Raw genomic sequence first — 27,118 nt, 5'->3', positions numbered from 1 at the left:
GAGGGTCACTGAGGGGGCACTATTACTGTGAGGGGGTCACTGGGGGGCACTATTACTGTGACGGGGTCACTAAAGGACACTATTACTGAGAGAGGGTCAGTAAAGGACACTATTACTGAGAGAGGGTCACTGAGGGGCACTATTACTGTGAGAGCGTCACTGAAGGGCACTATTACTGTGAGAGGTTCAGTAAAGGACACTATTACTGAGAGAGGGTCACTGAGGGGCACTATTACTGTGACAGGGTCACTATTACTGTGATGGGGTCACTGAGGGTCACTATTACTGTGACAGGGTCACTATTACTGTGACGGGGTCACTGAGGGTCACTATTACTGTGAGAGGGTTACTAAAAGACACTATTACTGAGATAGGGTCACTGGGGGGGCACTATTACTGTGACGGGGTCACTGGGGGGCACTATTACTGTGACAGGGTCACTAAAGGACACTATTACTGAGAGAGGGTCACTGAGGGGCACTATTACTGTGAGAGGGTCACTATTACTGTGACAGGGTCACTATTACTGTGACGGGGTCACTGAGGGTCACTATTACTGTGAGAGGGTCACTAAAGGACACTATTACTGAGAGAGGGTCACTGAGGGGCACTATTACTGTGACAGGGTCACTATTACTGTGACGGGGTCACTGAGGGTCACTATTACTGTGAGAGGGTCAGTAAAGGACACTATTACTGAGAGAGGGTCACTGAGGGGCACTATTACTGTGAGAGGTTCAGTAAAGGACACTATTACTGAGAGAGGGTCACTGAGGGGCACTATTACTGTGACAAGGTCACTATTACTGTGACAAGGTCACTGATGGTCACTATTACTGTGACAGGGTCACTATTACTGTGACGGGGTCACTGAGGGTCACTATTACTGTGAGAGGGTTACTAAAGGACACTATTACTGAGATAGGGTCTCTGAGGGGGCACTATTACTGTGACGGGGTCACTGGGGGGCACTATTACTGTGACGGGGTCACTAAAGGACACTATTACTGAGAGAGGGTCACTGAGGGGCACTATTACTGTGACAGGGTCACTATTACTGTGACGGGGTCACTGAGGGTCACTATTACTGTGACAGGGTCACTAATACTGTGACGGGCTCACTGAGGGTCACTATTACTGTGAGAGTGTCACTAAAGGACACTATTACTGAGATAGGGTCACTAAGAGGGCACTATTACTGTGACGGGGTCACTAGGGGGGCACTATTACTGTGAGAGGGTCAGTAAAGGACACTATTACTGAGAGAGGGTCACTGAGGGTCACTATTACTGTGACGGGGTCACTGAGGGTCACTATTACTGTGAGAGGGTTAATAAAGGACACTATTACTGAGATAGGGTCACTGAGGGGGCACTATTACTGTGACGGGGTCACTGGGGGGCACTATTACTGTGACGGGGTCACTAAAGGACACTATTACTGAGAGAGGGGCACTATTACTGTGACAGGGTCACTATTACTGTGACGGGGTCACTGAGGGTCACTATTACTGTGACAGGGTCACTATTACTGTGACAGCATTACTGAGGGTCACTATTACTGTGACAGGGCCACTATTACTGTGACGGGGTCACTGAGGGTCACTATTACTGTGAGAGGGTCACTAAAGGACACTATTACTGAGATAGGGTCCCTGAGGGGGCACTATTACTGTGACGGGGTCATTGGGGGGCACTTTTACTGTGAGAGGGTCAGTAAAGGACACTATTACTGAGAGAGGGTCACTGAGGGGCACTATTACTGTGAGAGGGTCAGTAAAGGACACTATTACTGTGAGAGGGTCACTGAGGGACACTAGGACTGTGAGGGGATTACTGAGCGGACACTATTACTGAGAGAGGGTCACTGAGGGTCACTATTGGGCTGGGGTCACACAGGGCGGATTTGCCGCGGATTGCCGTTGCATATCCGCACTGCGGCAAAACCGCTGCATTTGCAGTGCAATGCAGCACAAATGAGATTTGCCAAAAAGCTGTTCTCACAGGACGGATTTTTTCCGCACAGCCGCAGTGCGGAAATGCAACTGCGTCACGGTTACTGTGAAGGTGTTACTGGGGGGGGGGGCACTATCACTGTGAGGGGGTCACTTACGGGACACTATTATTGTGAGGGGGTCACTAAAGGACACTATGAGGCTGGGGTCACACAGGTCATATTCTCGGTGGAAATCTTGCGGTTTCGCCGCACTGAAAAACCGCATGATTTCCACTGGGAAAGCGCAGCTTCAAAGTCTGAGGCAATTGGTCGTGGGTTTTGAAGCGGCTTTGCCACATGCTTTTCTTTTGCGGCCGGCTCTCCCATAGAGGAGAGCGTGGCTGCAGCAAAAAAAAAGGCAGCTCACCCTAATTAGGCATTTTACTGCCATTCCGAAGATTTCTGCTGATTGTTGATTGCTATCACTTCTGCACATTATTTAGCATTCACGCAGCAGCACCCCGTGTGAATGGCTTTAAATATGCTAATTAAGATTGGGACTCGATCCGGTCAACGGCCGTGATAATGGGACAAAATGAAACCATTGCTTTCAATGGTGCTGTTTTTACTAGCTCTTTTCTCGAGTGGCCGAGAAAAAATAGAACTGGCCCTATCTTTCCTACTTGTAGTTAATACTATGCGCGGGAAGGTAGGGTAGGACCTATCTTCCCTCTTTTTTTTCAAACTCCTGCGGTATGGCACGGAGTTTGAACATCCCGAACAGAGGCAAAAAAAACTCGGCTCATGCTCAACTACGCTCAGTACCAGCGGGCGTAGTTGCACATGCAGCTGTCTGAATCCGCCATAAGAGTACAGTATGATATGGGTCCAAGTTTCTTGAACCAATACCACGCCCGCCCTTCTGAATCCAGCCTTTGGCCGGCCTCACACGAACATAAGCACATTTGCACACGCCTTAGCGAAACTTTTTTGCGCTATGGACGACGCTTTTGTGCTTGCATATCAGCGAATTGCACTGTACTTTTTATGCTTGCAGGGCATGTCCTTTTGTGCACGGCAAACAAACGCATCGATAGAAATGACTAAGGCCGGCTTCACATGGGCGAGATTTGTACATTGCAAGAAGCACAAATCTCGCACAAATATGAACCTCATTCTTTTGAGTGGGGTCATACACATGAGCAATCTTTTCTCGCATTGCATCGTAATGGGATGTAGGAAAAAATCGCGGCACGTTCTATTTCTACCCTCGCATCGCCCATTACTTTCAATGAAGCCTGTGGCAGCATCGCACCGCGTCAAAGGTGCACATGAGTGCGATGCGAGATCTCCTAATTGAAAACAATGGCAGACACTCCCTGATCCTCTGCTGCGGCTGTCAGCAGGATCGTTACTTCCCCAAAGTAATGCAAGGCGGTTTTGCTATAAAAACGTCTCACATCCGTGGGGAAATCGCAGCAGAATTACACTGTGTTTCATGTATCTCCTTACATATTGCATGTGCATTTGCGCACCCCCAATTGACTTCTATGGGGAAACTTTGGTGTTGAAATGCGCAGAAAGATAGCGCATGTTCTATCTTTTTTTGCATGGTCGAAAATGCGTACGCAAAATACGCGCATCTGAACCAACTCATTAAATCAATGTGCTCTAGTGAGTATTCCGCACGCAAATACGTCCATGTGAAGTTGGCCTTAGATTGCTTTGGTCAATGAGGGGGAACACACCCATGACAAGCACCAGTCATCCACTTGTACATCTTCGCCATAATTTTTTACTTCTGCTGCCAACTGCTGGACTATTAAAATGCGCGAACATTTTCATTGAGGCTTTTTTTCCTCAACAGGCATTTTTTCCTTCAGCACGCAAATAACCTTTCTTGAAATCTCATCCACGTTCCTCGTACTGTAATACGCTGTCTAATTTTGGCACCCAAATCCGCGGTGTATATGACATGTATTAACTCTTTCTGTTTCTTTTTTTTCCTATTGTGATACTATGGGCGTGACCCGTAAACTGTAAAGGCCCCTTAGAATCGTGCAGTCTAAACAGTCGGCCCAAGGTGAATGAGCTGTTGATGACGTCACCAGCTTGTTTGTGTTGGCAAACATGAATTGTGAATCGTGAATCGGCTCATGTAAACGGTCCATTACTTTCATTATTTGCAAGGTAGCAGTGATTTAGTGCAATCTTTTGCCATTGTTATATGAAATGTGTGAGAACTCTGCGCACAATGTGTCGTCAGCCTCTTTGTCCCCCTCTTTGTTTCTCTTTATCTAGGGTTTAGTAGTTTCAGTGATACTACACATACTCCAGTGATAACATCAGTTAGATATTGTTCTGCGGCACCATCAATGAGAGTCGCCCCTGAGGCTTTCATGTCTACCCGCCCTCCCCACTGGCACCTTTTCTGGACTGGTAAGTTAGATGTGAGTAAAAGCCACTGTGGGTGGGACACTGACACCCCTCTTCTATAAAAAAGTGCAAGGTGCTCAGTTGGCAAGATCATTTCTTGGGATTTTTCTTGACTTGAAGACGGTGAGGTAAGTGCGAGGCTCAGTGGGGAGGGTGGATAAATAAATCATTGAAGGATAATGGAAGTTGTCTGCATCACGTCACACGCAGTAAGGTTCACCATGGTCCATGAGTATGTGACATCACTGCACTCCTCACTTCTAGGATCTCTGCTGGCTGACTGTGAATGGGAACAGTCTTATTTACATCCAGAGACTGAGAAGGACTTCATTTGATACATTTTACCTGCACTGATACATTGTAACTAGGCTGACTGTGGGTTTCCTGACCTAAAGCAGGAGCATCATAGATTCCAACGATGCTCAGAGTTTGGATCAGTAGACCCGTGGTCAGACAAGGACCCCAGTCCATATGACAGACACATAAATACAGCCAGAATACGCTCATCAGTCAACCGCCTAATGTTATATGTATTCCTCTAAAGTCCTAAATGTCAATGTCTATCAGGAGAAATGCTATAGTGATTGTTGTATTGCTGATAGGGTTTATTGTGTGTCTCTACTGGGTATTATGCAGCTCATTATATAACTGCATGTACTGTGCCATTAGGTTATTGAAATAGTCTCTGTTGTGGCCACTGTGGACATTGTGTCCGGATCCCAGTCACTATAGCCATTTTTACGGTTTCTTGGCGTGGCACGTGTTTGAAGGACGAATGGCAGGTCATGTCTTGCCTTGTTTTGGTCCAAAAGGCGAGATGTTACACTCAAGATATTGTTGTGTTGGTCGCGGTGGTGGAGGGCGCAGGCAGTATGTATGTGAGGTCTAAATAGAAGTTGCGTGCGTCTGAATCTAAGTGCCACTTGGCTGCCCAAGATGCCTAATGAAGGTGTTGGGTGCAGCCAAGAGCACTATGCTGTGAGAAAGCCCTGAGGCATCCTGGTTAGAAATGAAACTGCCCTGACCAGTCCTGACCAAGCATACGGAGCTACGGTTGTCAACGATGGTCATTTAAAGACAGTGAGTGCTACCCATTGTGAACTGCTGAGCGTGTCCACAGAGTTACATAGGTCCTTATAATTATTGAGAGAGACTGTGACTTGTTTCTGCAAAGATTAACAAGCCGTGCTAGTGTTAGGGCTCCCACACACTTGGGAGCGTTTTTGATAACGCGATTGTCAATGGGACTTTCTATTGTAAAAAAACGCAACGCACACAACTGCGTTTTTGGTGCATTAAGTTGCGTTGCGTTTTTAACATTAGAAAGTCCCATTGACAAACGCGTTAACAAAAAACGCAATCGCAAGTGTGTGGGAGCCCTTACCAAGTATTAGGGCTCCTTTCCACTGGCAAGGTAATCGCACGTTTTCAGTGCGATGCGACAGTGTGAGCTCTCGCAAGAAAGTCCCACACATGTTGTTCTATGACAACCTTTCCACTAGCGATGTTTAAGGGCAAGCTACGATGTGAGGATTAAAAATCACAGCAGGAGGATTGTTTCAGCGTTTTGCATTTTTCTGTCGCCCATGCATTGCAATGGCAAAACAGATTCTCACATCGCAACGCAAAAGCTTGCGGTTTTGCTGCGTTGCGATGCGATTTTAGCAATGTGATTTTTTCGCAGCGATATCGCTATCGCCAGTGGAAAGAAGCCCTTAGAGACAGCACTCCAGGATTCCAGAGCCTGTATTGTTAAGTACTACAGAATGTGTTGCGATATTCCTAAACAGTTCGCCAAGTAAAAGTGACTGTACCACAGATTGGTACAAGTTAAGATTGTTGCGAGCTTCCTCTTTTAATCTCTTGCACTTTGGGCAACCCCCACGGACCTTACTCCAGATGTTTGCGGTCTATACTTTTGTGCGCATTTGCACCCCCCCCATAGACTTCTATAGGGCCTTTGGTGTGCAAATGCACACAAAAATAGAGCATGTTGCGGGTTATTCTGCGCATGTGGATTGTGCATACAAAAATGAGTAATTAGGATGAATCCATTGAAATTAATGCATTCTATTCTTTGTGTATTGCATGCGCATATTTTATCATGTAAATCTGCCCTTTGTGACTAATTGGCCAGTTTAAAAGCGCCTTAAATCATGTCACTGGATGCCTCAACCTGAAATAGCAAACTGATGAAAGGCAAGGTCGGAGCAAGCTTTAATCAAAAATCTCTAATTCAACATAGAGGAGGGGAGGGACAGCAGATGTTATGGGTGCTAGCGTTGGTCAAATACAGAATAGTGATGATGTGATTAATCTGATATTCAGGGATCACTAAGATGAGCGTATTTAGCCTGCGTTTTAGGCCACTCTCACACAGCAGCACGGCAAAGAGCTGCGATTTCAATTTCGGCGCCTCGCCGCAATTTTACTTTTGTTTTCATCCACAGCTACCTGCGGCTAACAGGGATTAAGCACACCTCATCATGAACAGGGTGCGCTAAACACAAAAAATAGAACAGACTCCGCTTTAAAATCGCGGAGCTTTCGAGCGCATGTCTGCGAGGCTCCCATTGAAATCAATGGGAGCGTTTACCGTGGCGTTCAAAATGTTGTGGTAAACATGGAAAAAAGCACCTGTGTGAGAGCGGCCTTTCTCTCATATTTTTTTACACATGTAATACACAGAGAATATGTATCTAATATGCATAGTTACTGTGTATTTTATGCACCAGACTATGACAATGGCACGTAAAACGCACTAAAATAGGACGTGTTTTTTTTCACACTTGAAAAACACAGTTTTGAATGTCCCCATGTAAATCAATGAGCCTTTAGCACTGCGAGTGCAATAAATACACAAGTAATACGGAGGCCAAGTACGCTCGAGTGAGTGAGCCCTAAGCATCTTGCAGATATTTGGGTGGTTCCAGACTTCTGATTCTGAACTGGTTGTGTGTGATGACATCAGAGCTTAGTAGTTATAAGTGATGACATGATAATTTAGTACTTGCAGTTGGTCACATCAGAGTTACCAGGTAGCGTGTGATGACATCAGAATTCACCACGCTTGTGTGTGATGATATCAGAGCTCACCAGATTTGTATGTGATAACATCACAGCTCACCAGTTTTCGGATGATATCATAGTTTGCGTGTAGGGACATCAGAGCTCAGCTAGATGTGTATCACTTTGTTTTATTATGATTACTATGTATTATTGTTGATCTCCTGAGTATTTCTGATGTCTCTCCTCTTGCTTCTTTAGGTGTCTCCTCCGTTTTCACCATGCTTGCCTCCTTTGTGTCTGTTCTTTGGTTCCTGCTTTTCACCTTTCATGACGGCATTACATCCCCTGCAATGGAAAAGCCCACTGCTCGCCCTGTTTACGGTCACCGGCCATTTATAGTAGGCTGGAACGTCCCCACACAAATCTGTTTATCACGACGCAATGTGTCTTTAGATTTACGACTCTTCGCCTTCAATGCAAGTCCCAGTAACGGCTTTGTGGACCAGGGATTCAACATCTTCTACAGGGATCGCCTCGGACTCTACCCTTACTATAAAAACAACGTTTCCATAAATGGCGGTCTTCCCCAGAACGCCAGCCTCAGCGCCCACCTGAGCTATATGCAGGTAGGGATACAGGAATATATAAACAAAACTGCAGATGAGGAAGCCTTGTCTGTCATCGACTGGGAGGAGTGGAGCCCCCTTTGGGCAAGAAACTGGAATGCCATGGACATATACAGGCAGTTTTCACGGAAACTGGTGGCAGCCCGTCACCCCACATGGTCTGATGCAAATGTGAGCAAACAAGCACAACATGAGTTTGAAACCGCCGCCCGCAATTTCATGGAACAAACAATACTGCACGCCAGGAAACTCCGTCCCCACCAGCTCTGGGGCTTCTACCTGTTCCCCGACTGCTATAACCACTTTCCCATACATAATATGGAGAGCTACACTGGGGAGTGTGCGGATGTGGAGATTTCCCGCAATGACCAATTGTACTGGTTGTGGGAGGCCAGCACCGCGCTCTTCCCATCCATCTACCTGAACGCAGTTCTGGAGTCCAGCTATGAGATTCGCAAGTTTGTACGCTTCCGGGTGAAGGAAGCCATGAGGGTCGCAAATAAACATCACAAAGACTACGCCCTGCCAGTCTATCCGTATGCAGAAATCAACTACTTGGGTACGCTGGACCCCCTGTCTCAGGTAAGCCATGATGTCCCCTACAGAACATGGCTGATTGTCATATGACATAGTTGTGCAGCCCTCATTTCAGCAAACAAAGCGGTTTTCCAGGCAAATACTACTGATAACTTATTATCAGGATAGGTCATCAATAGTTGATCATCGCTCGAGACCTCGACCGTTCAGCTGAGCGGGCGCATGCTGTCAGTGCCGCAATAACACAGAGGTCGGAGTGGAACCCTCCATGCCAGCCTGCGTGTAGTGGCCGTGCTTGTAACTACAGGCACGGCTCTCATAAAAATCAATGGAAGCCGTGCTTGCAGTTACAAGCACCGGCCACTACACGAGAGGTCGGTGCGAAGACTTTTGCTCCAAATACACAGAGGTCGGAGCAGAAGCCTCTGCGCCGATCTCCTTATAGTGGCCGGCGCTTGTAACTGCAGGAATGGCTCCCAATGAGAGCCGTCCCTGCAGTTACAAGTGCCGGCCACTACACAGAAGTCGGTGGGGAGGCTTCCGCTCCGACTTCTTTGTTACTGCGGCGCTGACAGCTTACGCCCGCTCAGCTGATCGGTCAGGGTCCTGATTGATGGTCCCCAGCTGATCAACTATTGATGGCCTATCCGGATGATAGATCACGAATAGTATTTCCTTGGAAAACGTTCATATAGGTTACGTTCGGAACCTCCATCGCTAGTTTCTGCTACAAAATATGACGGAATAGAGCTGCAAGCAGTCCTATTTTATCCTGTAAATTCCGGCAAATTACCGGACTGCTCACTGAAAATTGAACTGAACCCCATTGTAGTCAATGGGGGGCCGTTCGGTTCCATTATAAGACAGAGCCATTCGGCAAGAGAATGCCATTTTCCTGCTCCCTGAATTAAGTAGGAAAACAGAATCCTCTAACACTGATGTGAACGAGCCCATAGACACAAACCAGCTTTGAATATTTAGTGTAGATGCAGCCGATGCAGTGTCAGGAGCGGAGGATTCCTCTGATTACTGCATTTAGACCTGTGCTTTGTTGCGTTAAAGGGTTGGTGCCTCCTCTGCCCAACGGTGGTTGATGACCACCAGAAAGCAAGAGGCTTCCATAGATGGCTGAGTTCTGGTCCTCTGGGGTGTGGTGCACCAAGTTCTGAGGACCATGCTGTGTGGCCGAATGCTTCCCTGCCCTAAAAATACAATGCAGGGAAGATGGTGTTCTGCAGGCAGCATGGTGCTCTTCAGTAATGGTGGCAGAACCACAGCTAACTTTGGGGAGCTGGCAGCTGTGAAAGAGTGGGCGTATATTTCTTGCATACAGTTTCAATCAAAATTATTCAATCCCCATTGCAAATTAGGTTTATTTTCCAATCTATAAACTTGTTTGCAAAAACTACAATCAAAGAAGAATAATTTAAATAGCTCAACACATCTTAAATAACAAGTGGTTTTTCAAAATTTACCACAATGTGATTGCTCTCAGCAAGAGAAACCAAGTAATTCTTTAGATATGATACCTTTTAATGGCTAACAAAAATACATGATGTAATAGAGAGCTTTCATACCTACTCAGGGTTCTTCCTCAGGCATAATGAAATAGTTTAGAAGTGGCATGCATATGCACACAAGGATGAGTAGAGAAATAAATAAATACTTAAATAGTCCACTGATAAAGATGTGAAAGCTTTATAGTCTCTGAATTAGTGTTAGGGGGTCACCAGGCCAGAGTGTTATCTGTGCTATAGATTTCCCATACTTCCCAGTCATGCATGTATCCTCTTGAAGAATTTAGGCCTCTAAATTTAGAGACCATAAAGTGTTCACTTCTTTATCAGTGGACTATTTAAGTATTTATTTATTTTTCTACTCATCCTGTTCTGGTAAAAAAAAATAATTGTAAGTGAAAGTTAATCACTTCATGTCTGTGCCTTGTCATATGTATGTGTGTAAATATTTAAAAAAAAGGTTTGGTACGCTGTTAGCCAGTAGAGCAAAGTGTGATTGTTCTCAGTGAGAGAAATCAAGTAGTCTTGTAGATATGATACCTTTTAATAGAACTGGTTTAGATGGGGAACATATATATATATAATATACAAATGCACAAAGGACACCCCTCTTGATTGAAATACGAACAAATCAAGGGTTGCATTAGTTGCATCATAAAACATCAAATACCAGGATTGCTCTGGCTTTCTCAACTGTGAAGTTTGATTGTAATAGAAATATGGCTGAGTAAAAAGAGTGGGCCAATATGTTAAGAGATCACTGCCTTGTACAAATAAGGAGAATACAAAAAGAGAGCAAAGGCACCGAATGTTCCCAGAGATACAACTGCAAGCAGTTCACAAGTTTAAGGTTACAAGAACACTGATGTCACTACCAGGATGTAGCAGAAAGAGGAGGCAGGGGGTCAAAAATCCTCAAGTGACTGCAAAAGACTGGCAAGATTTGGTGACAGCAAGCACTAGGATTTCAGTTTGTAGAGTATAACAGGAGCGCTATATGATGCCATTTATGGAAAGGCTTCAGGTTCATGATTAGAATACCAGAATACAGTGAGGACTGCCACATGTAACTACATAAATGGTGGCTATAAATTCTTGTTGTATGTATTAATAAAGTATTGATCTAATTTTTCAGATGGATTTAATCTCCACCATCGGGGAGAGTGCTGCTCAGGGGGCCGCCGGGATCATCTTCTGGGGTGATACCGATTATGTAGTAAACCAGGTAAGTGCTCCATATTTCCTCCAGTTCATCCTAAATTCATGTGACTTATGAGGCTTCAGATGATAAACATGTCTGAAAGAAAAAATCTCTAAGGCCTCCTGCACATGGACGTACTTGCATTGCAGAGTCTGCGGTGGTGTCCGCATCCAGACTCCACAGGAAATGCAGCCTATAGTATTCAATGGCAAAACGCCATTTCATCTCCACGAGCGTCAATCGATTGTGATTTTCCGCTCGCGGAAAATAAATCGCAGCATTCTGTGATTTTGTGCGGGTTACGCACGGCCAGCTTCCATTGAAGTCAATGGAGGCCGGCCGTTCCGCGGCACTTCTGCAGTGAGCACTGCGGAAGTATCGTGGGATACGAGTCACTCTAGAGCGCTGGCGGCACATCTGCAGCGTGTGCAGAAGCCACCGGACAAGTAAGCTGGGGTCATTGGCCGGGCAGCGGGATGAACTCCGCTGTAGGCATCTCGCATGCGGGGTCCGTGTGCAGGAGGCCTAATGCCCATAGCATCTAATCAAAGTGCAGCTTTCATTTTACCACAGCAGAATAGAAAATAAAAGATGTGCTGTGATTGGTCACTATGGACAACAGAGGTTTTCTTTTATAAATAAATCCCCCAACGTCTACTCCTCTCTCTCTCTCTCTCTCTCTCTCTCTCTATGCTATCCTCTGATGCTAGGCCTCCTGCTCTCTCACCCTATGCTGTCCTCTGATGCCCAGCGTCTTCCTCTCTCTTCTATACTGTCCTATGATGCCCGGCCTGCTTCCTCCCCTGTCCTCTGTAATGTCCTCTGATGCCCGGCCATCTTCTCTTTACCCCCATGCTGTCCTCTGATGCCTGGCCTCCTCTTGTCTCCCCCTATGCTGTCCTCTGATGCTAGGCCTCCTGCTCTCTCACCCTATGCTGTCCTCTGATGCCCAGTGTCTTCCTCTCTCTTCTATACTGTCCTATGATGCTCGGCCTCCTTCCTCCCCTGTAATGTCCTCTGATGCCCGGCCATCTTCTCTTTACCCCCATGCTGTCCTCTGATGCCTGGCCTCCTCTTGTCTCCCCCTATGCTGTCCTCTGATGCCCGGCCTCTTCCTCCCTCCCCTATGCTGTCCTCTGATGCCTGGCCATCTCCTCTCTCCCCTATGCTGTCCTCTGGTGCCTGACCATCTCCTCTCTACCCCCATGCTGTCCTCTGATACCTGGCCTCTTCCTCTCTCCCCTATGTTGTCCTCTAATACCCGGCCTCCTCTTTTCTCTCCTATGCTGTCCTCTGATGTCCGTTCTCCTCCTCTTTCCCCCTATGCTGTCCTCTGGTGCTTGGCCTCCTCCTCTCTCTTCCTATGCTGTCCTCTGATGCTCGGCCTCCTCCTCTCTCCCCTATGCTGTCCTCTGGTGCTTGGACTCTTCCTCTCTCACCCTATGTTGTCCTCTAATGCCCGGCCTCCTCCCTTCTTCCCTATGCTGTCCTCTGATACCCAGTCTCCTCCTCTCTTTCCTATACTGTCCTCTGATGCCCGGTCTCCTCCTCTTTCCCCCTATGCTGTCCTCTGCTGCTTGGCCTCCTCCTCTCTCCCGCTATGCTGTCCTCTGATATCCTGGCTCCTCCTCTCTCCCCTATGCCGTCTTCTGATACCCAGCCTCCTCCTCTCTCTCCTATACTGTCCTCTGATGCTCGGCCTACTCCTCTCTCCCCCTATGCTGTCCTCTGATGCCTGGTCTCCTCCTCATTCCCCCTATGCTGTCCTCTGGTGCTTGGCCTTTTCCTCTCTCACCCTATATTGTACTCTAATGCCCGGCCTCCTTCCCTCTTTCCTATGTTGTCCTTTGATACCCAGTCTCCTCCTCTGTCTCCTATACTGTCCTCTGATGCCCGGTTTCCTCCTCTTTTCCCCTATGCTGTCCTCTGGTGCTTGGCCACCTCCTCTCTCCCCATATGCTGTCCTCTGATACCCGGCCTCCTCCTCTCTCCCCTATTTTGTCCTCTCATACCTGGCTTCCTCCTCTCTCTACTATACTACTGTCCTCTGATGCCTGGTCTCTTCCTCTTTCCACCTATGCTGTCCTCTGCTGCTTGGCCTCCTCCTCTCTCCCGCTATGCTGTCCTCTGATACCCGGGCTCCTCCTCTCTCCCCTATGCCGTCTTCTGATACCTGGCCTCCTCCTCTCTCTCCTATACTGTCCTCTGATGCTTGGCCTCCTCCTCTCTCCCCCTATGCTGTCCTCTGATGCTTGGTCTCCTCCTCTTTCCCCCTATGCTGTCCTCTGGTGCTTGGCCTCTTCCTCTCTCACCCTTTATTGTCCTCTAATGCCCGGCCTCCTTCCCTCTTTCCTATGCTGTCCTCTGGTGCTTGGCCACCTCCTCTCTCCCTATATGCTGTCCTCTGATACCCGGCCTCCTCCTCTCTCCCCTATTTTGTCCTCTGATACCCGGCTTCCTCCTCTCTCCCCTATGCCGTCCTCTAATGCCCGGCCTCCTCCCCTCTTCCCTATGCTGTCCTCTGATACCCGGTCTCCTCCTCTCTATCCTATACTGTCCTCTGATGCCCGGTCTCCTCCTCTCTCTACTATACTGTCCTCTGATGCCCAGCCTCCTCCTCTCTCTACTATACTGTCCTCTGATGCCTGGTCTCTTCCTCTTTCCCCCTATGCTGTCCTCTGCTGCTTGGCCTCCTCCTCTCTCCCGCTATGCTGTCCTCTGATACCAAGGCTCCTCCTCTCTCCCCTATGCCGTCTTCTGATACCCGGCCTCTTTCTCCTCTCTCTCCTATGCTGTCCTCTGGTGCTCAGCCTCCTCCTCTTCTTCCCCTTTGCGGTCCTCTTATGCCTGGCCTCCTCTTTCCCTATGCGGTCCCTAATGCCCAGCCTCTTCCTTGTATTGTCCACTGATGCTCGTTGTCCTCCTCCTCTATGCTGTCCTCTACTGTCCAGCCTCCCTTCTGCCTCCCTGTATTGTACCCTGGCCTCTTCACACCGCAGGGTCCGGACCTCCCATGATGCTCTGGGCCTCGTCCTTTCTCACAATCTTTCTCTTTCCTGCAGAATGCTTGCCCAATGGCGAAGTCGTACATAGATGGAAGATTGGGGGAATACATCGTCAATGTGACAACCGCCGCAGAGCACTGCAGCCGTTTTCTCTGTAACAGTAACGGCCGTTGCCTGAGACAAGCCGATAACACAGACAGCTTCTTACACCTCAACCCGGACAGTTTCCGTATAGTACATGCTCCAAAAGATGTGGACACACCAATGCCTATGTGGGCGGAGGGTGAGCTCTCCACGAAGGACAAGCACTACCTGAGTTCAAATTTCCGCTGCCAGTGTTATGTGGATTGGAACGGCGACAACTGTGGGACAAAGGAAAGCATAAGTCCCCGCTCTGGAGCCACAGGTCTCCGTGGGGGCCACATGCTGCTGGGGTCATTGCTGGCCTTACTCCTCCTGCAGCTCTGAGGGCGTCATGACCCACTGGAGTACAGTTTTTTTTTAAAAGGAACGTTTATTGGGCATGTACTTCACAAAAGTACATTGGGCGAGTACTTCACAAAATTAGAACATTACAATTTTCTCACTCCCTTGATTATAATACCCCCTTTTTTCTTTTAAACAACTTTGGCCATTTTAACAACGAAGACCAGGACTCCCAACCTGGGGAATCGTAGCAAATAGAACAAACAACTATAAACTAAACCCACAGCTCCACTACCAATATTGTGTATACGTATTATCCATGCGAGTCACAACAACCAATTGAGAAAAGACCTTCAAGCTCCCTGGAGAAGTGGAGTTAGCCAGATACGTCCAGCGCAGTATTGGGGCAGTCAACCCACCGACCCCATATCTTGGTGAACTTGGCAGGGCATCCCCTAGGCATATATGTCAATTTATATAGAGGGGCAACACTGTTTAACTAACGCTGCCAGGTAGCCCTAGTGGGTTTTTTGGGATGTTTCCAATTAAGTAATATTACCTTTTTAGCATAGAAAAAAGCAACTTGTATAGGGTGCACTGGAGTACAGTTTATTTTAATACTACATTGGTGTGTCGGTGATGGGACCCCTGAAAGATGGAGCCATAGAAGGTTTTCAGTTGGTTTCATGAATTTTACTGTATTTTTTTAAATGTGCTGTGTCCACCATGAGATGGCGCTGTAAATTCCTACCTCTAGAATGTAATGATTCTCCCTGTCCCTCTACATAATATACAGGGTACAAGGGATTGTGGCCCCAGCCACGTCTAACACTGTGCAATAAGTTTTTTAACCTACCTCTCTGGGAAGAAGGGCTGAGCTTTTTACTGGGATCAGCACAGCCCCCCATAACACGTAAAAGGTCATTGCAGTCAAGCACTCAATAACCGCATTACCTCCTGCATTGCTACCTACACCGGTGCCTTCATCTGTTTTTTTATACTACTGGACGCTGCCATTTTGTAGCATTTTCTTTAATGTCGTTGTTGTGTGGCTGTGAGGTCATTGGCGAGGATCGTGTGGATGTGGAATACCTAATTTGAAGCTGGTTATCCTGACTCAACCATCTCCACACGGGCCCAGATATCGCCGTAACCTGCGCCCAAGAACCGAGAAACACAAAGAAATAAAGTTTTGTAAAAACCTGGCGCGTTTTATGTTATTCCAGAAGTGGCTGTGACTGTGTGTCAGGGGCCGATGCTTAAAGTGGTTCTGTCAGTAAAATAAAAAAAATTATACTCGCCTGCGTCCTTGTAGAGTCTAACCTGTGAAAAGAGTTAAAAAAGCAAAGCAAACTCAGCTAATCCCGTTGTACTTCTTCCCTCCCTGCTTTACCTGGCGCGTGAGGGGTCGGCTCCTGCGCACTCTCGGCAACCTGGCTGTGTCTACCCTCCGACATCCTCTGAGAGTCAACAGCGAGTGCGCAAGCGCGCCGGGATGGGGGACACATGCGCACTCGCTGTCGACTCTCCGAGGACGTCGGAGGTTGGATGCGGCCAGGTCGCTGAGAGCGCGCTGGAGCCAACCCCTCACACACCAGGTAAAGAAGGGAGGGAAGAAGTACAACGGGATTAGCTGAGTTTGCTTTGTTTTTTTAACTCTTTTCTTTTCACAGGTTAGACTCTACAAGGACGCACTGACCACTGACTCAGGAGGCAGGACTTGCCACCCGGCAGTGGTCGAAGCAGGGGCAGAAGCTGGAACTTTGCCAGCTTCTGCCCTGTGAACGGATAGCTGCCGGAGTGACAGGAGAAGAGCAGCAGCTTCCCGACTTACTGCCCCGTAAGACACAGGTAAGTATACATTTTTTTATTTTTCTGACAGAACCACTTTAAAGGGGCAGTCTGTCCCCATAAACAGAAGTCCCTGTTAGTGGATTGTTACAATGTATCCGTGCAAGTAAGAGCTATCAGCCTGGAGTCCAGGATTATCTACACTAATGTTATAACAAAATCTCAGCGGTGAGTAGCATGAGGTCAGGATGTGTTTTTAGCTTCTGAAACATTTGAATTCACTGACAGCAAGCAGAGATCTGAGAGAGTTGCGTCTGTTGTAACATCTGGGGGATAAATCTGCTGACGGCTTTGCTAGTTTCCTGCATAAGACAGTTGGCACAGAAAGTATTTCACTTCCATACCAGTTTCTTTGTAAGCCCGTCTGCAGCCAGCTTTATTCGGCACATTTTACACAATGAGGGCCCAAAAACAAATCTTGGGCCTTTGTGTCTCCACCTGATACATTCAGCTTCCCTAGCTGATGAGGGTACAAGACTATCGCTTGCCACCCCAAAACCCCACATGGGTTTGCTACCAACTTCCCTGGTGTGCCTGTCTCCTTGAGGGCCATGTTGCCTCTTCTTCCCAGACATTTTGGGAAGGGCTCAGCCAGCTTTATTGAGCCCAGTCACTTGGCTGCTAATTAAGTCATTAACACCTGAGATCACAGAAAATATAATTTCCCTACTATCCCTAACCCTACTTGTAATAGAGCCCCCTAGTAGCACAAGCATGGCACTGCAATGCTCAACCTTCCCTCCGTCAGAGTAATCACTTAATTTAGGTGATACTCAAAGGGTCTTATCAATCAGGTATGCCAAATTCGAAGATGCACTGGAGAAGAATACAGCATGAAACAGACAAGTGGGGTTTCAAGATTTACTTCCTATTCTGAATCTCTTTATTGAGTAAAAAGCATAGGAAAAGACACTGTAACACAAGCTGATCAGACGCCGCCCGGCAGTCATCCAATCATCGTATGACAGAAGGGTTGGGTTTTCCCAACTCAGCAATAATCATCAAATTATTCTAAAAGTTACAATTGACATGGCAGTTACATTATCTCAAATTTACATGTGAACATATAAAATTGCTTAATACTAAAACTAGCAATTATATTACCTTAGGCTAGCACAGTGATCACATTCACTAGAGGCTCACCCACTGTTGATTTCATTTTTGACTGTTTTTACAAGTCACAGTAATGAACCATGAAATAAAATAATGTGTAAACACTATAAGGCCTCATGTCCACGGGGAAAATAAAATCCGCAGCGTTTTTCCCGCACGCGGATCCGCGCCCCATAGGAATGCATTGATCACCCGCGGGTAGATAAATACCCGCGGATGGTAATTAAAAAATTTCTGGAGCATGAAAAAAAATGGACATGCTCCATTTAGGTGCGGATCACACGTGCGGGGGCTCATAGAGCACATAGCTCAATTGATCTCCCGCATGAAAAATAAAAGACAATTACAATGCATCCGCAGCCAAAATCCGGGTTACAAATCCGCAGCGGATCTGATTTTCCCTGTGGACATGAGGCCTTACAGGTTACTCAAGGCCTCATGTCCACAGGTAGATCGGATTCCGCATAGGGATTTCTGCAGCAGGAGCCCTGCGGAAACCATTTGCGGAAGATCGCAGATGTTAAGGATTTTTCCATGCGGAAAAAAACCTGCGACCTCACCTCCCAGCCTTTTCCGCACCTACCTAATTGATTTTAACCTTCAAATCCGCAGTGCATCCGCAATTGAATCAGCTACCTTCTCCTTCATGGCTATCTCAGACTTGGCCTCATTAACCCTTTCCAATCCACTGTCTGACCTCTGAAGACATTATGATTTAAGGCTGTACAGCTCCGATGTTGGAAGACGTCCGTCGGGGTTCTCTTACTGTATATTGCCAGCCTCTCTGCTGTCGGAGCCTATCCAACGTGTCACCTCATGCAGTACTGGCTTTAGCCAGCATATAGCGCTGTTGTATAATGGCAGAAAAAGAGTAAGCCCCCTAGGAAACCAGGATACAAATTGGATTGGAAAGGGTGAATAGCAGCCAACTTTTGTTGATGAACCTCTCTGCTTCAGCCCTCGGTCATGTGGCTTCTTCTGTCAATAACCTTCGCCACTTGGCTTCTTTTGTGGAACAAAAACCATTTGGCAATTTCTTCTCCTGTCAATGAGTTTTGCCTCTTGGTTTCAAAAACAGCTCATCACCAGACAACTGGTTACACTTTTCCTGCTTCTCCAATGACGTGGGTGCTCAAGCTCCACCCTAATATCTTCTAGCCCCTCTTGAAGTCTACTTTTCATATAATAATAATAATTTTTATTTGTATAGCGCCAACATATTCCGCAGCGCTTACATAGACACGGGGAATGCAGAAAGACAAAAGTACAAAAATTACAGAACCACGGTTACATATAGTAATCAGTTGATTGATACAATAGGGGTGAGGGTCCTGCTCCAACGAGCTTACATACTACAAGTAATGGGGTGATACAGAAGGTAAAGGGGCTGGAGATGTGCACGGTATGGCGAGGTTGAGAGTGAGGGATGCTATATACAGACAATGGTCAGACATTTGGCCGTGTGACGGCAGGATCAGTATGACTGCAGGAGCCGTTGATGGTGGCTAGCAGGGATTGCAGTCAGTAGGTCAGGGAGCATGTTATCAGGCGGCGTACAGAGGAGTTTGTTTAGGGAATGCGATATGCCTCCCTGAAAAGCTGCGTTTTTAGAGCACGCCGGAAGTTTTTCGAGTCCTGGATTGCCCGGGTATCCTTTGGTAGTGCGTTCCAGAGGACCGGGGCTGCTCTTGAAAAGTCTTGGACGCGGGAGTGAGAAGTTCGAATTAGAGGGGTGCGCAGTCTAATTTCGTTAGCAGAGCGGAGACAGTCTAATTTCGTTAGCAGAGCGGAGAGCCCGGGCTGGGTGATGGATTGAGATGAGGGAGACAATATAGGGGGGCGCTGCGCTGTGGAGGGCTTTGTGGATGAAGGTAGTAAGCTTAAATTGAATTCTGTATTTAATGGGCAGCCAGTGCAGTGACCGGCACAGGGCAGAGGCGTCTGAGTAGCGGCTGGACAGGAATATGAGCCTGGCTGCCGCATTCAGGATGGATTGGAGAGAATAGAGTCTAGTGCAGGGGAGGCCGATCAGCAACGAGTTGCAATAATCGAGCCATGAGTGGCTGAGGGCAACAGTAAGCGTTTTTAGCGTGTCTATGGTGAGAAAAGGCATAATCGGAGGCGTAACTTGAAGCTTCTGGGCCCCAATGCAAAATTTGTAACTGGGCCCCCAACTGTAACACTTTATTTATAGTACTAGGCTCCTTATATGGAGAAGAGAGGCCTTATGGGCCCCCTAAGACTCCTGGGCCCGGGTGCAACCGCATCCTCTGCATCCCCTATACTTACGCCCCTGGGCATAATGCCTTCATATAGGTATAGTACATTTTTAGTCTAACACTACCAATACACTATGACGATTAGGTAGTCTGCAGACTGAGTCGGCAATCTAGGAAGGTAGAAAATGGGACCCGAATAAACGGCAGAAAACAACCACTGCAGGGAATATATCTGCTGCCCTTTCTGGTCCCAGCACAGAATTTTGTCCCAAAATGGGACAGTTACACTCCACCCATCATCAACTTCCGAGCCTTCTTCTGTAACTCCACTCTTCTTACAGACATACAACAGACCCTGCAGGGGGCTTTTTCTACTCCACAACTGCCAGAAATACAGAAAGTCTCTTCCCAGTATGGACTTTGAATTCAATTCTTTACACTTGTGTTGTACAGTTCCATAATTAGTCACAAAAGTCATATGAACAGTTTCATCAGATTCTGGTGCAGATAAAATAGCAAAACATCTGCAACCACTATCGAGACCCCCTGACTGGGATCCAACCAGACAGTGAAATTTCAGCCACCAAGAATTCACACCTTCTTTTCCAGCTTTTTTGCCATCCCGGCCAATCAGGTGCACATCTGTTCGCTGTCTTTGCTCTGCTCAGTAGTGACAGCTGCCAGCTGTTGGCGTTGCTTGCTTCTGGCTACGACACCATTCTGTTTCCACAAACATGAACACAACGTCGACTGCTGTACAGTAGCAACATCCATCTGCTTTCCTGGTTGGCTACTCCTAGCAGAGACATCACTCCACCTCAGCAAGCTTGACTCTCTATAATCTGTAATCTATAATCCATTCTCTTACAGTGTTCTTTGTGGTTGCCTTTTACAATGGCACTGATAGCTTTTCCATCCAGACAACATGGAGACTTTTCAACTTGAATTTCACAATGCAGAGCATGTAATTGAACCTTGTCTTGTAAAACGTACACTTTGTATAGCATCCTCTTCATCCAGGCACTTGCACAGTCTCTAGTACCCTGTTGGGCTACCTCTAGCTTGGATATAAAATGTGATACAGATGGGCATGGAGGCTCTAGTACCTCGTTGAGCCACCTAAAGCTTGGATATAACGTGATACAGCAGGCATGGAGGCACTAGAACCCTGTTGGGCCGCCTCTAGCTTGGATAAAAGATTTGATATGGGCGGGCATGAGGTCTAAAGTACCTTGATAGGCTGCCTATAGCTTGGATACAAGATGTCAGAGGGGCAGGCATGGAGGCTCTAGTACCCTGTTGGGCCACCTCTAGCTTGGATACATGTGATACTGACATGTATAGAGGCTCTGTTACCCTGTTGGGCCACATCTAGCTTGGATATAAGATGTGAAATGGATGTGCAAGGAGGCTCTAGTACCCTGTTGGGCCGCCCCTAATGCATGGATATAAGATGTGATACGGATGGGTATGGAGGCTCTAGTACCCCTGTTAGGCTGCCTTTAGCTTGAATATAAGATGTGATATGGGCGAGAATGGGGGCTATAGTACCTTTATGGGCTGCCTATAGCTTGGATAGAAGATGTGATAGGGGCAGATATGGAGACTCTAGTAAACTGTTGGGCCGTGCCAGGTTTGGATGCAAGATGTGATGCAGATGGGCGTGAAGGCTCTAGAACCCTGTTGGGCTGCCTCTAGTTTGGATATAAGTATGTGATACAGGCAGGCATGGAGGCTCTAGTACCCTGTTGGGCCACCTGTAGCTTGGATAGAATATGTAATATGGGCGGGCGTGGAGGCTCTAGTACCCTGTTGTGCCGCCTCTAGCTTGGATAGAATACGTTATATGGGCGGGCGTGGAGGCTCTAATACCATGTTGAGTCGCCTCTAGCTTGGATACAAGATGTGATACGGGCGGTTTTGGAAGATCTAATACACTGTTGGGCCACTTCTAGCTTGGATACAAAATGTTATACAGGCAGGCATGGAGGCTTTGGTACACTGTTGGTCCGCCTCTAGCTTAGAAATAAGATGTGGTGGGGCAGGCATGGAGGCACTAATACCCTGTTGGGCTGTCTATAGTTTGGATACAAGATGTGATACCGGCGGTTATGGAGGCTCTAGTACACTGATGGGCTCCCTGATGCTTAGTAACAAGATGTGATGTAGTCAGGCATGGAGGCTCTAGTATCCTGTTGGGCCACCTCTAGCTTGGATACAACATGTGATATGGACGGGCAGGGACGCTATAGAATCCTGTTGGGCCACCTCTAGCTTGGATACAAGATGTGATACGGGAGGGCATGGAGGCTCTAATACACTCTTGTACCCCATACTGGCTTGGATACAAAATGTGATACAAGCGGGCATGGAGGCATAAAAGTTCTGCATTGTATACTGCATCATATCGCTCCACATTTGCAGTAACTAAACTTCTAAATCGTGCAAGCTCGTGGGCTGTTGAAGTTGGTGTCCCAGATGGTTCCATACATGTTCTATTGTCACACGAAAGTGTGGCAATGTTGTGACTGCATTCCTGTGACACCCTTGTGCGCCCCATGTTCAGGCTCCAGGATGTTCTGAACATATCGCTGACCGACTGTCATATGTGATGCCCCCCAGCAGGGGGCAGTGTGCCGCTCCACAGCAAAGGCAGGATTGAGGCCCTCACCCCAAGGTCTTGTTTTGCCAACTTGAAAACAACAAGTGGGCTGATACTACACAATTTATTAATACAAATGAATAAATTATAAAAATAAAACAAAGTTACATAAAAATAGGTGATATTGCATATACGAAACAATGATTGCATCAATACTCAAATCAGCAAGAGCCTTAGGTGCTTTGTGCATCAACCGGATGCTTCTATCTCTCCAAAACCTTTTCCTGTCTTTTATGCTTAGGCCTCCTGCACATGGGTGGATTTGCATTGCGGATTCCGTGGTGGGCGTCTGTCTCCGAACTCTGCAGCAAATACCGCCCTATAGCATGCTATGAAATATGGGATTTCATCTCCATGATCGGAAATCGATTGTGATTTTCTGCTCACGGAATAGAAATCGTGGCAAGCTGCGATTCTGTATTGGCTACGCACACACGGCTTTCATTGAAGTCAATGGAAGTTGACCGTCCCACGGAACTTCCACAATGAGCACTGTGGAAGTATCGCGGGATCCACCACAAAGCAAGAAGATGCACCCGCAGCACCACACAGTTACCCACTTTGGGCCGGGCAGGTAAAGATACAAAGCCAAGTCAGGGGATCCAAAACCAAATCCTTATGAACAATCCAGCAGAAAGAAATGAATACTTGGCAGCATGGATTGGTGCAAAGCAGCAGTAGAGTTTTTATTCTCACATAACGTGTAGAATAGCTATGTTTTGACCTCCACAGTCTTTTTCAAGGTTATCCGAGATTCGCGTCATCGCCTAGCGCCAGCGCCTACTGCGCATGTGCGATGAAGTGCGGGCCGTCACATCTGCAGGAGAGAAAAAAGACGGCAGACAGGTATGCAGGGGTCACTGGCCAGGCATGCGGCCTTAGTATGATCTATTGCTTGAATATTTGTATTGCAAATATCAATGATAACGTTGTTTGTTTGAAAAAGGTCACAATCTGAAGTGACCATCCCTCAAATAGAACCAGATCAGACAAACAAAACTAATTCCTAAAACACTGACAACACTAAGCTCCAAATATACATAAGGCCTCTTAAGACAATGATGATAGATATACATGACTCTATAGACAATGGTGGTACTATGTCCAGATATTAACATGGTTCCAGCAAGTCTATTAAAACTCCTATAATTTAAACACTGAACATTCGAATACAAGATTCAATACAAATAGCTAATTAAATTGTTACCACAGATCTCTAGAGAGTCAGTGCCCAAACTAAAGCTGGTTCCATTCCGCAGCTGTCCAATTTTGTTGTTCATGACACTTCTGTAAATGGAGAAGACAGTATGTCAGGGTTCAAACCTGAGAACGCCTGTGCTCCAGGGGACGTCTCTCCCTAGTGAGCTATTCAGCCTGCTGGACAGCTTCCCTGGCTAACCTTTCCAGCTTCTTGCTCCTGCAACCCAGATCCTGATTAGCACTACACCACACTGATTAGTCACTCTATATAAACCTGGCCCTGTCTTTCCCTCAGTGCGTGATTATTGTGCTGTCAGCTCTTAGTCAAGCTCTGCTACCAACTGCTCCTCTCACTACTATTGCTGCTCAGTGTACTGACCTATGCCTTCGCCTGACTACTCTACTTGCCTGCTCCTACCGCGAACCGATACCTATCCATGTACCGACCTCTAGCTTCCCTGACTACTCTACCTGCCTGCTCCTCTGTACTGCGAACTGATACCTATTCATGTACTGACCTCTAGCTTCCCTGACTACCCTGCGCGCCTGCTCCTCTGTAACACCTCCTAACAGTCTGGTCCTAAAGGTCCAGGTGGTGGGCAACTCAGCAATATGATCATCCAGCTTCCTGCATTCCAATAAAACTCTGTTAACTGGGCAAAGTCTCTTCTCTGCACCGTAGAGGCATTTAGTGGTCAGCAAGCTCTACAGAAGGAGCCTCTGAGAGTCTTTTTATAGACCAAGGGTGAAATCACTTTTAGGGCCTAAAGTGGCAAGACCATTCATCTAATCACACCACAAGTCTAATCATTTGCACATCTACCTGAGATTTAACTGCCTGCTGAGTTATGCAACAAAACGACAACTTTTTTAGGGGGTGCGATTGTTTTTTGATAAAGAGTGTCAAGAATAAAAATGACCTTATAATATTATAGCATTATAATGCTACCCCTCCCCCCATTAAATGTCCATGCTCATTGCCCTGTGTTATAAGACAATCCCTGTAAAAGTGAAGCTTTTGATCTCCTCCTCTCATCATATCACCAAATGATTTACAGGTCCGCCATTCCACGCTAATTTATCTCAAAATAAATTTGGAAAACTGGAGCTCAGTTTTTCTGTTACAGAGCATGACATATAGATTCATATAGCCACCAGTAGGGGTAGCTCACTACATACAGATATATGATAGCCACCACTAGGAGGAGTTCACTGTATACAGATACATACAGCCACCACTAGGGAGAGCTCTATGTATACAGATTTATACAGGCGCCAATAGGAGAGCTCACTTCACACAGGGGCCCTGGCTCTCATGTGCAATGTCTTCATTTTGTGTAAGACCAGTATATAGATTGCTCTGCAGTGGTTCTATTCATCTTTCATCTTCTGCCATCTCATCTCTGCACTGGTCATTTGTTGCACTTCTGATGCCACCTGGTGGTTGTCACTGGTACTTCAGCTTTGTTTTTGTTACATTTTTTACATTGTGGTCAATTTGATTCAATTTACTTAAAAAAAAAAAAGCTTTATTGACAGGAGCAAACAGAAATTAACATTGTCAAAGCAAGTGAAAAATAGGGGTTGAGTAATGGGATGAGGATTTGGGGGATAGGGGCAGAGTTCATGGTACATCACTCTCCTTTCAGCCTAGGGCAGGCAGTAACATATTGTGCTGCTGTGGCCGCTGTGTTCTAATTTTGCACCATTAGGATGTGAAATTTCTTTCCCTCCTCCATAGTGCTTAAGTCTAGGCAGAGATCAGAGAATCTCCTGAAATGTCTCTTCCCGCTGAGTATCTGGAGCATTGCATCAGGAAGTGAGGGTATTAGTGTAATATGTCTCCACCGTCAGTGTGTGTGGAAACAGGGTTTGGGCAGCCTGAATGGGCAGGTAAAGCCCCCAGCTGGGGATTGGCTGGCTGAGAAATTTTTGGAACGCTGCCAGCAGGACCGGCCACAGTGGGAGTTTCGTGGCCATTTTCCGCGGCATTTGTTTGTGGAGGCTGCCGGAGAGATTTTTGGTTCAACCCCAGCAGGAGCAGCCGCAGTGAGAGTCCCCTAGCCACTTCCTGCTGCATGTGTTCGTGGAATCGGGGAGGTTTGGCCGGTTGCTGGAGGAGCTGCTGAGGAGCAGAAGAGGGCGCAGCAGGAGTGCCGGAGCCACTTCCATTGGCATCTGTTCGTGGTTGCCGGGAGTTTTGCCGGCTTGCTGGAGGACCTGGGCGGCCAGCAGCAGAAGCGGCTGCAGCGGGAGTGCCGAAGCCGCTTCCAGCTGCATCTATTCCTAGGGGCAGGGAGCTTTGTGGGGTTGCTGGAGCTGCTGGGCGGTTAGCAGCAGCAGCTGCTGCAGAGGGAGTGCCGGGGCCACTTCCAGCTGCATCTGTTCGTGGAAGTGGGTAGGTTTGGAGGGTTGCTGGAGGACCTGCTCACCCAGGAGCTGGAGCGGCCGCAGCAGGATTGCCAGAGCCTCTTCCAGCGGCATGTGTTCGTGGGGTCGCCGGCAACCCAGTGCACCCAATCACCAGCTCTGGGCATTCCGTTTAACTCACGCTGACCAACCCATGTCTCCACCCCTACTTCCGGTGGAGACATATTACACTAATTCTGGAAGTGAGCCTCATCGTCCACAGCCTCCTGGTGGCGTCGTTGGCACAGTCTGCTTTCCCTTGGCTTGTTGTTCTGCCTGTGCCACTCCGATCAGTACAGGATAAGTTATGTATGTGCACAGTGTCTCTACCAGCAGAATAGTGAGTGCAGCTCTGGAGTATAATACAGGATCAGTAGAGGATAAGTAATGTATGTACACAGTGACTCCACCAGCAGATTAGGGAGTGCAGCTCTGGAGTATAATACAGGATGTAACTCTGGATCAGTACAGTATGAGTAATGTATGTACACAGTCACTGGCATAACCATAGGGAATGCAGTTGCACCTAGGCCCAGGAGGCTTAGGGGGCTCGTAAGGTCTCTCTTCTCCATATAGGAAGCCCAGTACTATGAATAAAGAATTATAGTTGAGGGCCCTGTGACATGTTTTGCATGATGTAACTCAGGAGCAGTACAGGATAAGTATTGTATGTATATAGTGATTCCACCAGCAGAATAGTGAGTGCAGCTGTGGAGTATAATACTGGATGTAACTCTGGATCAGTACAGTATGAGTAATGTATGTACACAGTCACTGGCATAACCATAGGGAATGCAGTTGCACCCAGGCCCAGGAGGCTTAGGGGGCTCGTAAGGTCTCTCTTCTCCATATAGGAAGCCCAGTACTATGAATAAAGAATTATAGTTCAGGGCCCTGTGACAGGTTTTGCATTGCGGCCCAGGAACTTCAAATTATGCCTCTGTGTTGGGGGGCCCCAAGATAAAATTTGCA

General features: G+C 47.2%; 1 protein-coding gene across 1 annotated transcript; it reads left to right on the top strand.

The window, feature by feature from the left end:
- The first annotated feature begins 4,479 nt into the window (after positions 1-4,479).
- LOC136619953 (hyaluronidase-2-like) lies at positions 4,480-15,895 on the top strand. The gene is made up of 4 exons (XM_066594668.1): positions 4,480-4,499; positions 7,639-8,588; positions 11,196-11,285; positions 14,324-15,895. Exons 2-4 carry the CDS (start codon positions 7,659-7,661, stop codon positions 14,732-14,734), a joined length of 1,431 nt encoding a protein of 476 aa, XP_066450765.1. The 5' UTR covers positions 4,480-4,499; positions 7,639-7,658; the 3' UTR covers positions 14,735-15,895.
- Positions 15,896-27,118: the final 11,223 nt, after the last annotated feature.

Source organism: Eleutherodactylus coqui, chromosome 3, assembly GCF_035609145.1.
Source record: "Eleutherodactylus coqui strain aEleCoq1 chromosome 3, aEleCoq1.hap1, whole genome shotgun sequence".
Lineage (NCBI taxonomy): Eukaryota > Metazoa > Chordata > Amphibia > Anura > Eleutherodactylidae > Eleutherodactylus > Eleutherodactylus coqui.
Note: the sequence above shows the minus strand (reverse complement) of the source record. Positions and strands in the feature narration are given on the sequence as shown.

Bases quoted from the DNA above. Each gene is read 5' to 3' on its own strand.
- LOC136619953 (XM_066594668.1), top strand. From the start codon at position 7,659: ATGCTTGCCTCCTTTGTGTCTGTTCTTTGGTTCCTGCTTTTCACCTTT. The intron at 8,589-11,195 runs GTAAGCCATGAT...CTAATTTTTCAG, and splicing joins CGCTGGACCCCCTGTCTCAG to ATGGATTTAATCTCCACCAT. The intron at 11,286-14,323 runs GTAAGTGCTCCA...TCTTTCCTGCAG, and splicing joins CCGATTATGTAGTAAACCAG to AATGCTTGCCCAATGGCGAA.